This window comes from Procambarus clarkii, chromosome 49 (assembly GCF_040958095.1).
Source record: "Procambarus clarkii isolate CNS0578487 chromosome 49, FALCON_Pclarkii_2.0, whole genome shotgun sequence".
NCBI lineage: Eukaryota > Metazoa > Arthropoda > Malacostraca > Decapoda > Cambaridae > Procambarus > Procambarus clarkii.
Genome location: NC_091198.1, coordinates 30,266,256 through 30,282,860, shown reverse-complemented (window position 1 = coordinate 30,282,860; position 16,605 = coordinate 30,266,256). Strand labels below are relative to the sequence as shown.

At 44.6% G+C, this 16,605-nt stretch overlaps 1 protein-coding gene across 1 annotated transcript in view; it reads right to left on the bottom strand.

The window, feature by feature from the left end:
• LOC123763353 (uncharacterized) overlaps positions 1 to 16,605 on the bottom strand; it is a 132,992-nt gene that overhangs the window by 59,937 nt on the left and 56,450 nt on the right. Inside the window, exons 5-6 of the mRNA XM_069303306.1 lie at positions 13,990 to 14,032; positions 12,457 to 12,569 (exon numbers count right to left, since the gene is read on the bottom strand). Coding sequence (XP_069159407.1) covers positions 12,457 to 12,569; positions 13,990 to 14,032 — 156 coding nt within the window. The remainder of the gene's footprint in view (positions 1 to 12,456; positions 12,570 to 13,989; positions 14,033 to 16,605) is intronic.

Below are 16,605 nucleotides of genomic sequence, written 5' to 3'. Positions count from 1 at the left end.
AACACTGATAAACGCACACCAAAAACTGACAGGAGCACACCAAACATTAGGAAAAGAACACCTTACACTGCCAAGATCTCACTAAATACTGACAAGACCCCACATAACACTGACAAGAGCACACCTCAAACTGACAAGAGCACACCTCACACTGACAAGAGCACACCTCACACTGACAAGAGCACACCTCACACTGACAAGAGCACACCTTACACTGACAAGAGCACACCTTACACTGACAAGAGCACACCTCACACTGACAAGAGCACACCTCACATTGAGAAGAGCACACCTCACACTGACAAGAGCACACCTTACATTGACAAGAGCACACCTTACATTGACAAGAGCACTACTAACACTGACAAGAGCACACCTCACACTGACAAGAGCACACCTAACATAGACACGATGTCAGAGTATGGTCTTAAGATTATCCCACAGCTGACTTGAATGCCTCATTACATTGCACCGATATCGTGCACAAGCCCTATCTCTGTTAACCCTGGATAGTAAATTGGCAAGTTGGGTATCTCCAGGATGCCCACTTAACCAGGAATACGTTTATAATACGGAGGCCGCCGTATGTCCAGGCAGGAAGTAGATACAGGGATGTTAAGCATACTTGCTACAGGGTCAGAGAGTACACATAGGAGGTGCGAAGTGTGAGAGACAGAGGGGACGCCAGCGAGGCGACAGTCTGACCTCTGGGGTCAGCCTCAACCGGCGCGATGGAGAATAACAACTGTGACGTAGTCGTGAAGTGCTTGTGACGTCACCTCTGTTACTGATCAAGGAACGATCAATATGATTGGTTCCCGCTCTTTTGCTGCAATGCCATTGGTCAATTGTAACCGCTTGTGTTTGTGTTCCACGAGATGCCCTGCTTCTCTTGCAAGAGCATTCACGTGAGGGAATTCTTAGCTAGAAGACGTGTCCTGTTCTGTCTATCGGCCAATAGACTGAACACTGTCCATTCCTCATCGTCAAGTTATACTCAGCGTCTTTTCAATATACCAACGCTCGCCCGGAATCGCGATCGTGACTATATTGTTCAGAAGCCTAGTGACAAATCAACAGAGCGAAACAGACTGGTATCAGGTAACCCCTGGTGACATCGTCTGTGAGTGACCTAGAGTGAACTAAGGAGTGCCGCTGCCTAAGTAACCTGTGTGTGACTTTACCACAGTGTACCGCATGGTACCATATAACCTGCAGCCACCAGCCGCCACTGTCCAGAGCATGTAGCTAGTACCTCAGTACCTCGGTACCTGGAGCCGCCAGCCGCCCTGCCTTACGGTACTACGTGACGTCACCACCTTACTCACTGCCAGTGCCATCAAGTGTGGGAAAGCCTGTCGCCAATGGTCTCACGTCATAATGAGGAAACCAGCTATCAGGCCACCTACGAATTCTTGCATAAATGTGCCAGAGTGAGTGAGTGAATAAGAGAGGTAGCCTACCTGTTAGTACAAGATCTTGTCATTGATTTATTGTGTCTGTCTGTGTTGATCATGAGGGATCAACCACAGTTCTCACCTTTTCATACCTGACACAAGTATAGGTGAAGGCACCCGATGGTGTATGCGTGTTTATCTGTGAGGTACCACGAAGTTACACTCGTCTGTGAATGTGAGCTTTACATACACCACACATTTAGTTATTGTCTGATATTATTATTGTGCATGTTATTGCCTGTCCCAGTGACAGTGCTATTGTTAAGTTATTGCATATCATCATAACCCGAGTATCCGGTTGGAACTCTTGTAATCCCATTGCATACCGGCAGTTAGGCTGCCGTGTTAATGATTGGCTGTCGACTGTGTTAAGTTAGGTGTTTCGCCACGAGTGGATCCGAATCGATTAGCCAGACGTCAAGTCTTGCTAATGCAACCATAGCCTTTCTGACGCCAATCTAAATTAAATCAAGCACCCTTTGTATTAGTGGTTAAGTTAGTAAATAAACTACTGTTAAGCTTTATGCGGTGTTTCCGTTGAATCACTTCTGAATACTGTCAACTATTTACTCAAGCCTTCAGCTCGAGGTGTCTCCAACAGAGTTGCCTATTATTCACAAATCTATAAATGTGATGAGGACCCTAGGAGTCCCTTAAAGTGTTTCAATCATTGAGGAGATTCCAACGATCAACGTGGAGCAGGACCAGGTGAGGCTAGTCTGAGAAGAGACCCTCAAGACTCTAACTCGACCTTGCTCCCAGGCCCTGTACGGTTGCTCTCGTATTTTCTCTGCTGATTCCGACAGCTTCGTGAAGCGTCTGCCACATGTACATTGGCGACGTACGCATTGCAGTCGAGAAAGCAAAATAGAAAACCCCACAAACGAGCACACCTCACACTCACAAGAGCACACCTCACACTCACAAGAGCACACCTCACACTCACAAGAGCACACCTCACACTCACAGGAGAACACGTACCACTAACAAGAGCACAACTCTCACTGACAAGAGCAGACATAACACAGACAATAGAAACCTCACATTGACAAGAGCACATCAAACACTGACAAGAGCACACAAAATATTGACAAGAGCACACAAAATACTGACAAGAGCACACAAAATACTGACAAGAGCACACCTCACACTTACAAAAGCACACCAAACACTGATAAGAGCACACATATCACTGACAACAGCACGCAACACTGACAAGAGCACACATAACACTGACAAGATCTCATCTCTCACTGACAAGAGCACATTTACCACTGACATGAGCACACCAAACTGTGACAAGAACACACCAAACTGTGACAAGAACACACCAAACTGTGACAAGAACACACCAAACTGTGACAAGAACACACCAAACTGTGACAAGAACACACCAAACTGTGACAAGAACACACCAAACTGTGACAAGAACACACCAAACTGTGAAAAGAGCACACCACACACTGAGAAGAGCACACCACACACTGAGAAGAGCACACCACACACTGAGAAGAGCACACCACACACTGAGAAGAGCACACCACACACTGACAAGAGCACACCCCACACACTGACAAGAGCACGCTACTTACTGACAAGAGCACGCCCCACACACTGACAAGAGCACACCACACACTGACAAGAGCACGCCCCACACACTGACAAGAGCACACCACACACTGACAAGAGCACGCCCCACACACTGACAAGAGCACGTACCCTCTTGAGCACAAGAGCACAAAACGCCATAAAAGGGGTTTGTATATTAGTTTATATAAAGCGAGAGTTCAGTGACACAGGATATTGGTGTCGCCAGTTTGTCGGGTCTTATCAATTAAGAAGCCACACCTTTAGAGATTAAATAGTCACAGGATGAGTAGGGGTCAGGTCGTGTGAAGGACCCTGCTTTCTGCTAACCTGATAATTGCAGCCGGCTGGCTAGGTCTTTCCATCAAACAAGGCGCTGTCTAGGTTGCAGGTAGATCTCCTGGAAGGCGGAGCATACCTCTCGGTCCCCCCCATATATATATATACTCGTGGAACTGTACATTTGAGACATTGAGGACAGCGATAACTAGAACACTACTCCAGAGAGAGGTTCCCGCAGCCAGACTAGGCCTGTCAGGTCGGGTGGGTGTCTGTCACCTGTTCTAACCTCTCTCTCTATCAAACTTAGTCTCAGAGACATTGCTGAGAGAACTTGTAAGGTGACGTATATTGTGATTTCAACCAAGGTGTTGTTTGCTTCTCAGGGGCAGTCAGCCGAAAGTGTTCTCAATTTCTCAGGTGGTGACTCAAATTGTGTATTAATGTTGACATTTAACATCAAATGAAATGGTTGAATTATGATATCCATATGAGTGAAGATCTAATAGGAAATATATAATTGACTAACTTACTTTTTAAATTGCCTTTAATTGTGATCACTAGATCTTGGATCTGAAGTTTACTGGCTTAATTAAGATTATGACAAAGATTCTTGGGTATTCTAGTGCATGCTTACAGTTGATACATTATAACATCAGATAATATTATAGTGCAGACAAGTTCCAATCCTTGTCTGATAAGAATGGATTGTGGCAGCAACATTCTATCTTTTTACTATTATACTTTATTTCATACTATTCTAGCACTCCTACTTTCTATTCTTCTACTTTCATCCTTGATCTCATTTTCTCCCTCTCATTTTAAACTTTCTCTTCCTCTTAATCACTTTTCCTCACATCACCGTTCCATCTCTCTTCCACCTACCACCCTGTCTTGATTTCTTGCCTTTATTTCCGATACGTTGAAAACCTCACACTGGCAAGAGCTCACGTAACACTGACACGAGAATATCAAACACTGGGAAGAGAACACCTTGCACTGACATGAGCACTCAAAACACTGACAAGAGCACACCAATCACTGACAAGAGCACACCTATCACTGACAAGAGCACACCTATCACTGACAAGAACACACGAAATACTGTCAACAGCACACTTAACACAGACAAAATAATCAAACTGATAGGAGCCCACCTCACACTGACAACAGCAGACCAAACACTGACAAGAGCACTCGTACCCCTGATAATAACACACCTCACACTGACAGAGCATACCTCACACTCATAATGGCTCACCTTACACTGACAAGAGCACTCCTCACAATGACAAGAGGACACCAAACACTGACAATAGTACACGGAACACTGAAAAGAGCACAACAAACACTGACAAGAGCACACCAAACACTGACAAGAGCACACCTCATACAGAGAAGAGCACACCTCATACAGATAAGAGCACACCTCATACAGAGAAGAGCACACCTCATACAGAGAAGAGCACACCTCATACAGAGAAGAGCACACCTCATACAGAGAAGAGCACACCTCATACAGAGAAGTGCACACCTCATACAGAGAAGAGCACACCTCATACAGAGAAGAGCACACCTCATACAGAGAAGAGCACACCTCATACAGATAAGAGCACACCTCATACAGAGAAGAGCACATAATACACTGGCAAGAACACAGCAAACACTGACAAGAACATACATCACTGACAAAAGGACACCAAACACTGACAAGATATTTTTTTTCTATTTAACACAAGGGGCACACGCACTTTTTTTTGAGATATATACAAGAGTTGTTACATTCTTGTACAGCCACTAGTACGCGTAGCGTTTCGGGCAGGTCCCTGGAATACGATCCCCTGCCGCGAAGAATCGTTGTTACAACCAAGTACACATTTTACTGTTGAGTTAAACAGAGGTTACAGTTAAGGATTTGCGCTCAGTAAATCCTCCCCGGCCAGGATACGAACCCATGACAAAGCGCTCGCGGAACGCCAGGCGAGTGTCTTACCACTACACCACGGAGACTGGTGGAGCACTAGAGAACACAGGTAAAAATTGAGAGCCCAAATGAGCTATAGACACAGTAGTTGGCAAATGGAATGTTTTAGGAAGTGTTGTGGTGGAGGCAGACTCCATACAGTTTCAAGTGTAGATAATAGAGCCCAATAGGCTCAGGAACTTGTACATCAATTGATTGACAGTTGAGAGGCAGGACAAGAGAGTCAGAGCTCAACCCCCGCATGCACAACTAGGTGAGTACTTAGCACTGACAAGAGCACACATAACACTGACGGGAGGACACATAACACTGACGGGAGCACACATAACACTGACGGGAGCACACACAACACTGACGGGAGCACACATAACACTGACAAGAGGACACATAACACTGACAAGAGGACACATAACACTGACGGGAGCACACATAACACTGACGGGAGCACACATAACACTGACAAGAGCACACATAACACTGACAAGAGCACACATAACACTGACAAGAGGACACATAACACTGACGGGAGGACACATAACACTGACGGGAGGACACATAACACTGACGGGAGCACACATAACACTGACGGGAGGACACATAACACTGACGGGAGCACACATAACACTGACGGGAGCACACATAACACTGACAAGAGCACACATAACACTGACAAGAGCACACATAACACTGACGGGAGGACACATAACACTGACGGGAGCACACATAACACTGACGGGAGCACACATAACACTGACGGGAGCACACATAACACTGACAAGAGGACACATAACACTGACGGGAGCACACATAACACTGACGGGAGCACACATAACACTGACGGGAGCACACATAACACTGACGGGAGCACACATAACACTGACGGGAGGACACATAACACTGACGGGAGCACACATAACACTGACGGGAGCACACATAACACTGACAAGAGCACACATAACACTGACGGGAGGACACATAACACTGACGGGAGGACACATAACACCGACGGGAGGACACATAACACTGACGGGAGCACACATAACACTGACGGGAACACACATAACACTGACAAGAGGACACATAACACTGACGGGAGCACACATAACACTGACGGGAGCACACATAACACTGACGGGAGCACACATAACACTGACGGGAGCACACATAACACTGACGGGAGCACACATAACACTGACAGGAGCACACATAACACTGACAAGAGGACACATAACACTGACGGGAGCACACATAACACTGACGGGAGCACACATAACACTGACGGGAGCACACATAACACTGACGGGAGCACACATAACACTGACGGGAGCACACATAACACTGACGGGAGCACACATAACACTGACAAGAGGACACATAACACTGACAAGAACACACCTCATGCTGATAAAGGGCACACCTGTGGAAAATTCCTCTCATCATATCCATATTATTATCTGAGGAATGTAATATTTACATATATCTATAATTTACATCAGAATCATATATAAACTGATGATTTAAGAATCATCAGTATATACATTATTAGCCTACATAACCATTGGGCTCAATGCCTATATAACATTGAACATGTGATCTCAAGAATCTAGAAGCTTCCAAATAATCATATTATTGTTGGAACAAAATTATAGTCAAAATTATATGTATTTTCAAAATCCTTGATAATGGACAAATTGTACTATTAACTTGCCAACATGGGTTCAGGGAGGGCAAATCTTGCCTTACAGGCTTAATAGAATTCTACGACCAGGTGGCAAAGATTAACCAAGACAGAGAAGGCTGGGCGAACTGCATTTTTTTGGATTGCCGGAAAGCCTTTCACACTACCCCATAAGAGGCTGGTACATAAGCTGGAGAGACAGGCAGGAGTAACTGGTAAAGTGCTCCAGTGGATAAAGGAGTACCTAAGAAATAGGAAGCAGAGAGTTACATTGAAGGGTGAGATCTCGGATTGGCGTGAAGTCACCAGTGGAGTCCCACAGGGCTCTGTACTCGGTCCTATCCTGTTTCTGATATACGTAAATAATCTCCCGGAGGGTATAGACTCATTTCTCTCAATGTTTACTGACGATGCCGAAATTATGAGAAGGATTAAGACAGGAAAAGGACTGCTTGAGGCTTCAAGAAGACCTAGACAAACTGAAGGAATGGTCGAACAAATGGTTGTTAAAGTTTAACCGAAGCAAATGTAATGTAATATAGATAGGTGTAGGGAGCAGGAGGCCAGATACAAGGTATCATTTGAGAGATAAAATTCTCCAAGAGTCAGAGAGAGAAAAAGACTTATGGGTTGATATCACGCCAGACCTGTCCCCCTGCAGCCCATATCAAGAGGATAACACCATCGGCATATGCCAGGCTGGCCAACATAAGAACGGCATTTATGAACTTGTGTAAGGAATCATTCAGAACTTTGCATACCACATATGTCAGGCCAATCCTGGAGCATGATGCCCCAGCATGGAGTCCATATCTAGTCAAGGAAACTACTAAACTGGAAAAGGTTCAAAGGTTTGCCACCAGACTAGTACCCGAGCTGAGAGGTATGAGCTACGAGGAGAGACTACGGGAATTAAACCTCACTTCGTTGGAAGACAGAAGAGTTAGGGGGGACATGATCACCACATTCAAGATTCTCAAGGGAATCGACAGGGTTGATAAAGACAGGCTATTTAACACAAGGGGCACACGCACTAGGGGACACAGGTGGAAACTGAGTGCCCAATGAGCCACGGAGATATTAGAAAGAACTTTTTTAGTTTCAGAGTGGTTGACAAATGGAATGCATTAGGCAGTGATGTGGTGGAGGCTGACACCGTTTCAAGTGTAGATATGATAGAGCCCAATAGGCTCAGGAACCTGTACACCAGTTGATTGACAGTTGAGAGGCGGGACCAAAGAGCCAGAGCTCAACCCCCGCAAGCACAAATAGGCGAGTACAAATAGGTGAGTACACACACACACACACACACACTGTAATCTATGACTGCGATAAAGCGTTTTACTTTTTGTGACGTTTCGTCATTGCACAGTGGGTGTTATTTTGCAATGCTTGGTGCAGCCCAGGTGATGTTCTTTGTGATGCTTGGTGCAGCCCAGGTGATGTTCTTTGTGATGCTTGGTGCAGCCCAGGTGATGTTCTTTGTGATGCTTGGTGCAGCCCAGGTGATGTTCTTTGTGATGCTTGGTGCAGCCCAGGTGATGTTCTTTGTGATGCTTGGTGCAGCCCAGGTGATGTTCTTTGTGATGCTTGGTGCAGCCCAGGTGATGTTCTTTGTGATGCTTGGTGCAGCCCAGGTGATGTTCTTTGTGATGCTTTATGATGATGGCCAGGCTTTGTTGTTGTTTGGTGATGCTCCGTCACAGCCCAGGGGGTGTATTTTTTGATGCTCCGTCGTAGCACAGTGGATGTTTTTGCGATGCTTTAATTTAGCACAGGAAATTTTTTGTGACGCTTCGTCATAAAAAAGGGGTGTTTTTTGTGACACTTCATCGAAGCACACAAGGATTACACTTCGTCATAAAACAACAGGGCTTGTTTTTTGTAACGCTTCGTCGTAGCAAGCAAGGATGTTTTTTGTCACGCTTCGTTATAGCGCAGGGCGATGTTTTTTTGCGACGTTTCGTCGTAGCACATAGGGTGCTTTTTGTGATGTTTCGTCGTAACCCAGGATTTTTTTCACGCTTCGTCGTGATTTTTTTTAGAAGCGGTTTTTTGGGACGCTTCATCAAACCACAGGGCATGTTTTTTTTCAACACTTCAGCGTAGCACATGGGGAGTTTCTATGACACTTCGTTGTTGCCATCCCTAAATTTAGTTACCTTGGTGATGCGTAATTCCAGTCATCCCTAATGTTCAATGACGTCATCAGCCAGCCAGTTTTCATCTTCCCTCAATATGCCTATGTTCCATCATTGCATATTTAATCCCATTTTCAGTGATTGCAAATTTAATCTCATTTTCAGCAATTGCAAATTTATTCCAATTTTCATATATTTCCATTTTCCTAATATTATTTTTTTCTAGTAAAACATTGTATATTCAAACATTCATAAGAATGAAATTCAGGAAGGCCTTCTGGCGTTCCATATGGTATCTCCTATTTATTTCCTCTCATGTTGAACCAGTCATTAAACACCACAATGAAATTAAATAAAACTACAGAAAACCTAAACATAAGAAGCAAGGAAAATAGTCTTGATTTTTTTCCCGTTATCGACGTGGATTATAGGTCGTAGTTCTCCCTAAATTTAATTACCTCTGCAAAGTGATCGGTTCCAGTGATCCCTAATGTTCAATGACGTCATAAGCCAGCCATTCCTCATCATCCCTCAATAAGTTCATTTCCCATAATTGTATATTAAATCCCATTTTCATTGATTAACTATTAAATCCCATTTTCAAAAATTATTTCTAGTTAAAAGACTGAATATTAAAAATCTGAATGAAATTGCAGAAAGCCTATAGGGAGGATCATACAGTATCTCCTTTTAATCTACACCCATGATGAACCAGTCATTAACTACCAATATGAATGGAATAAACTTCAGAAGATCTATTCACTGCACTCGTTGGCCCCATCTAGTTTACCCATAAAGATCCCAACACCTTTCAGTTATCCCTAATTTTAGTTACCTCTGTCACGCTCGGAGTTCCTGCCATCCATAATTTCCAATGACTTCATCAGCCAGCCTGCCTTCACATTCCCTCAAATATGCCTGTTTTCCATAATTACATATTTAATCCCATTTTCAATTATTTAATCCCATTTTTAATTATTTAATCTCACTTTCAATTATTTAATCCCATTTTCATAAATATTCCCATTTTTCAAAGACTAATTATTTCTAGTTTGAGATCGCATATTAATCATAATAGTGAAATTGCAGAAGACGTTTTGGAAAACCACTCAGGAAATAATTTTAGGTTGCCACAATGTACCTGGAAAGTTTTTAAAAGCCGTGGCAACATTCGTTTGGAGGTAATCGATACGTTGTTGCGTTGAGTTGTAGATAGGTTGCTACAAATCATTTCACAACGAACCATAAAAAACACAGAGTGGCAATCTTAAATGTTGCATGAAAGCCGTTTCTAATATTGATTTTATGTATAGAAAAAGAAATATGAGTATAAATATGCGTAGAAATAAAACAGGAACATAATAAAGGTGGTTAAATTTTTTTATTCATTTCATGTTTTTTCACTTCGTGCAAAATCTTTGTTAGTGGTTGTTATTGTTTGTGGTTTGTGGCGGTGGTGGTTGTTGTTGGTGGCATTCGTCGTGGTGGTTGGTTGTAGAGGTGGTTGATGGTTTATAGTTGTGGTTAGTGGTAATAATGGAGGGTGGTGGTGATGAACCCCCATCACCACCACCCTCCATCACTAACCACCAATACCAGTGGTGGAGAGTGGTGAGTGTCAGTGGTGGAGAGTGGTGAGTGGCAGTGGTGGAGAGTGGTGAGTGTCAGTGGTGGAGAGTGGTGAGTGGCAGTGGTGGAGAGTGGTGAGTGTTAGTGCTGGAGAGTGGTGAGTGTCAGTGGTGGAGAGTGGTGAGTGCCAGTGCTGGAGAGTGGTGAGTGTCAGTGGTGGAGAGTGGTGAGTGTCAGTGGTGGAGAGTGGTGAGTGTCAGTGGTGGAGAGTGGTGAGTGTCAGTGGTGGAGAGTGGTGAGTGTCAGTGCTGGAGAGTGGTGAGTGTCAGTGGTGGAGAGTGGTGAGTGTCAGTGCTGGAGAGTGGTGAGTGTTAGTGCTGGAGAGTGGTGAGTGTCAGTGGTGGAGAGTGGTGAGTGTCAGTGTTGGAGAGTGGTGAGTGTTAGTGCTGGAGAGTGGTGAGTGTTAGTGCTGGAGAGTGGTGAGTGTCAGTGCTGGAGAGTGGTGAGTGTCAGTGCTGGAGAGTGGTGAGTGTCAGTGCTGGAGAGTGGTGAGTGTTAGTGCTGGAGAGTGGTGAGTGTTAGTGCTGGAGAGTGGTGAGTGTCAGTGCTGGAGAGTGGTGAGTGTCAGTGCTGGAGAGTGGTGAGTGTTAGTGCTGGAGAGTGGTGAGTGTTAGTGCTGGAGAGTGGTGAGTGTTAGTGCTGGAGAGTGGTGAGTGTTAGTGCTGGAGAGTGGTGAGTGTTAGTGCTGGAGAGTGGTGAGTGTTAGTGCTGGAGAGTGGTGAGTGTCAGTGCTGGAGAGTGGTGAGTGTCAGTGCTGGAGAGTGGTCAGTGTTAGTGCTGGAGAGTGGTGAGTGTTAGTGCTGGAGAGTGGTGAGTGTCAGTGCAACAAAAGAGCACACTTCACACTGGCTAGAGCACACCTTACACTGGCTAGAGCACACCTTACACTGGCTAGAGCACACCTTACACTGGCTAGAGCACATCTTACATGGGCTAGAGCACACTTCACACTGGCTAGAGCACACCTTACACTGGCTAGAGCACACCTTACACTGGCTAGAGCACATTTTACATGGGCTAGAGCACACCTTACACTGGCTAGAGCACACTTCACACTGGCAAGAGCACACCTTACACGGGCTAGAGCACACCTTACACTGGCTAGAGCACACCTTACACTGGCTAGAGCACACCTCACACTGGCTAGAGCACACCTCACACTGGCTAGAGCACACCTTACACTGGCTAGAGCACACTTCACACGGGCTAGAGCACACCTTACACCGGCTAGAGCACACCTTACACTGGCTAGAGCACATCTTACATGGGCTAGAGCACACTTCACACGGGCTAGAGCACACTTCACACTGGCTAGAGCACACCTTACACTGGCTAGAGCACACTTCACACTGGCTAGAGCACACTTCACACGGGCTAGAGCACACTTCACACTGGCTAGAGCACACCTTACACTGGCTAGAGCACACTTCACACTGGCTAGAGCACATCTTACATGGGCTAGAGCACACTTCACACGGGTTAGAGCACACTTCACACTGGCTAGAGCATTCTGTAGCATGAGGTAATGTGAGGATCATTCTCACAAAGTAACCAATTCCCACAACATTTCGGGCAATAAGTTCAACCCGAGGGGAGTTTAAGAAGGTGCTACAACATACATATCCAAGGTTAACACGTGGCGATAAAGCTATGTGATAAATAATTGTGATTGTGTTTAACATGTAAAATCAAGGCACTCACACTGGCCAAGAAGGGGCGTAGTGATCCACAGGCAGGACGTCCAAGCTCTGCTCAAGGCACTCTCGCATTTGCTGGTTGCCCTCACCTCCACACCTGACCCACTGCTCCCTTCACTGTCAAATTAATTTTCTGATCAGTATATTTCCGTAGATCGTCTCACACTCTGCTGTATTTCTCAACAAATACTTCGCAAATTATGTGACTAATAGTGAACTTACTCCTCTAAGGGTCATTAAGTTACAGTGATATCTGTGCTTTCGAACCACTCAGTCTTTGCTCACAAATGTATTCAGTGCGACCCTAGAATGTTTATGGATTTGATGACATATCTGTCCCCGGAATGCGCCAAGAGTGTCGTCGTGTGATTGGTGGTCATGAAGCTTGTGCAAGTTCTGTTACCAACAAATACTACCTTAAACCTCCAAAGAGCTCTGGTTGCTGCACCAGACTGTTGCTCGTGTACAGGTAGACAACGTCCCCACACCACTCTCTGCCGGAACAGACGACCGACCTCAGCAGCCACGCTCCCGCTACCGCCGGTCAACCAACAATGAACTCTAGAGTGCTTGTAGTTTTCTCAGATCAATCTGTACACCTCTTGATCTTGGAGAGGGGTTCAGCGTCACATTTCTAGGGGTGCGGCTCCAACACTAGCCTTATTGTCCTCTGCACACACCCTACTCGAGCCACCATGACTCACCACTCTTTCCTTGTTTGGAATGATCTCCTCAAGCCCCCTTTTTGTAAATTAGTGTTTCCTATCACCCAGCCTGCAGCTGTAATCCTCTCTCTCTCTCTCTCTCTCTCTCTCTCTCTCTCTCTCTCTCTCTCTCTCTCTCTCTCTCTCTCTCTCTCTCTCTCTGTTTTCTGGGAAGCCTCACCAGGACAAGAGTAAACACCTGTTAACTATACACATTTAATAAACAAAGAACATATACAGGATTCGAACTGTACAGAACTGAAATCCTTTCCCTTAACAAGATTTTTGAGGGAGTAAGTATAACTGTCAATCGGCTGAATGCTCATGACAGAATAAAATCTGACACTAACAGGTCAACCACTGATAAATCAGTGAGACCAAAGAGTGACACAAATAAAACTAATAAACATAATCCGTCCACACATCCACTCCAAGTTGGAAAAACAGCAGTATAGGTACGTACATTGTGAGTCCCTCCAAACCTACAGTTACAGTGTCACCCAAGGTGGTGACTCCCAAAGCTATTGTAGGATGTAGAGACTGTTTGTTCTGCCAAAAGGAAAACTCATTGTACCACTGCCAAAATTAATCTCATCGTGCTTCCAGATTAAAACGTCTCAAAGAGTTGCGTAAATGCACCAGATGTTTAAAATCTTATGATCCCAGTACTTGTGCAGCCCAATTAACACACATGCAACAGGTGCCATGAAGGTCAACACCATACGGTACTGTGTGGGGACACTAGACCTAGGTCGCCCAAACCCCAGGTGGAGGAAGAAACTTCTACCACAGAACAGTTCTATAAGGTACGACAGTATAAACGTACTACATACCAAGTCCGACAATAACGAGACTTTACCAGCTGCTCAATTACACCTGAAAACAAGAGGTCCAAGATCAACACTCGAGGTTTATTTGATCAAGGATCTCAAAAGACGTTTGTGACCAAGAAGGTTGCAGATACCTTAAAGACTAATTAAAACTAAAACCAACACAACAAGTAAAAATAATCATCATAAGGTTTCTGACAAACACTGGACCCCAAAATTATAAAGTAGTGAGACCACTAGTATGCCCCATATTAATAAAGGGTAAACTGCTAATGCAAGAAGCAAGCAAAGTAAAATAGGCTGGGATGATTCATTAACAAATGCCTTACAAGAAAAATGGCAACAGTTAACAACGGATCCTTACCCTAAACAACCTTAAGTTTCCTCACAACTCTATAAAACCTGATCAACCTATCAAGCTGCATGCGTTCTGTGATACCTCAGGAAAGGCGTATGGCACTGTAGTCTATTTAGTAACAAATGAGCCGGCAACCCTACTCACATCCAAAGCTAGGATGGCACCGTTAAAGAAACAGTCAGTCACAATTAGAATTAACCGCCCTACTAGTTGGAGTTAAATTGCCCCACTACCTGACCAAAACTTTAAATAACCTCCACTTTACAGAAACAGTGGTATGGTCATATAATGAGGCAGTCTTACAGTGGGTATGAAGTATTAACAACAAAACTCCCAGCGTAAGTAATCACGTGAGGCAAATACGAGAGGTGTCAGCAGGGTACAGGTTAAGATATGTACCTACCAAAGATAATCCAGCTGACAACCTTTCCAGTGGATTGACGCTAAGGCAACTAGCCAGAGCCGAGATGTGGTTCACTAGACCTCAGTGGCTAGCCAGTGAGCAGTGGCCTAAACAAAAGCCACAAATCATAGTAGCCAACGTCACTGTTCCCAATGAGAACCACCTCAGACTCTGGCAATTGACCCTAGTCAGTACTCTGAATTAAGTAAATTACTAGGTGTAACACAAGTAGTATTTGATTTCCTGAACAGAATGATAATCAAACACCAGTTTCCTAGTCCATTAAAGTACTGGGTCAAACGAGGCCAGACTGAAACCTAAGAATTGATTATGAAAACCTCCTAGATAAATTAGTAAACGATCTGGGTCTCTGGTTTGACTTAGACAGTAAAAATATACTAAGATGTGGAGGACGCTTGGAACATGCTAACCTGAATTTGGATGTAAAGAACCCAATGTTTCTCCCCTGAAACCACATCATCAGTTGGCTAATTGTGTTGCACATACATAAGCATGGCACTTTACATTATTGGGTACTCGATATCTTCACCGACCTAAGGCAACAGTTCTGGCTTCCTCAAAGTCGTCAGACTGTAAAATCTATAATAAAATCTTATATAATGTGCCGGAGGTACGACGCTCGGGTGTGTCCTTATCCAGGACTTCCACCACTCCTTAGTGAACGAGTTGGCCACCTTCGTCCTTTTGAGACCACTGGGGTAGACAACACAGGAGCAGTAACCCTCGCTGGCACCCAGGACTGCCTCTTCACCTGTGCCACAACAAGGAGAATATACTTCTGACATGAGTGCTAAGGCATTCATTCAAGCTTTCCACAGATTTGCTGCCCGTCGCTATTGTCCCAAGTTGATGATCTCAGACAATGGGTCTAATTTGATGGCAAGGGAGGCCTGTCTGTGAGAAATTTGGAATCACCCAAAGGTACATACTGCCCCGAGACATAGGTAGTGCCACTGGAAGTTCATACCTCCCAGAGCACCGTGGCACGAAGGCTTCTATGAACGAATGATAGGGGCGGTAAAACGTTGCCCAAGAAAAGCCTAAACCGTCAAAAAATTAACTTGCAGGAGCTCCAAACCGTTGTCATGGAAACAGAAGCTTGAGTCAACAACAGACCGTTGACCTACCTCTCTGATGACATTTCACAACGTGAACCACTGAATCCATCCTATTTGATATATGAGGGATTTCTCAGCCCTCTAGCATCCCTCATGGATGATGGACCAGAAGATCCTTCATATGTCGGAGGGAGTGACTTGGTCCAGAGCTACAAGCACTTGTCCAGGGTGATAGGTCAGTGGAATGATGTTTGGACTCGAGAATATCTAACTGCTCTGAGAGTGTATCATTACAGAGCAAGTAGCACTTACAACAAAATTAACCTAAACCTTGGAGATATTGTTCTGGTGGACAGTGATGGACCACGTTCAGAGTGGCCCATAGGCAGAATAATTTCTGTTCATCCAGACCACCAAGAAATCTCAAGAATAGTGAAAGTCAAGTACCGAGGCACCACGTTTCTTAAAACTTTAGAAAAACTGGTTCCTCTGGAGTTGGCAGGAAATGAAGCCATTCAAAGACCAAATACACCTGCAACTCCAGAAAGAAAAACACATTCAGAATGGACTGTAGCACAACAGTGCAAAATTAAACTTAAACAGTACTATAACAGTGAATAGATTTAGAGATACCGAGTTAGTAGGACAGTGAGACGCTTATAGATGTCCAACACCTGCAGCTCTTATATGGGACATCCGTACTGTGCAAACAGACGTACAGACATGTTACTAACCTAATGTTAAATTTATAATTTCGAGGGGGAGAATCAGTGTACGTC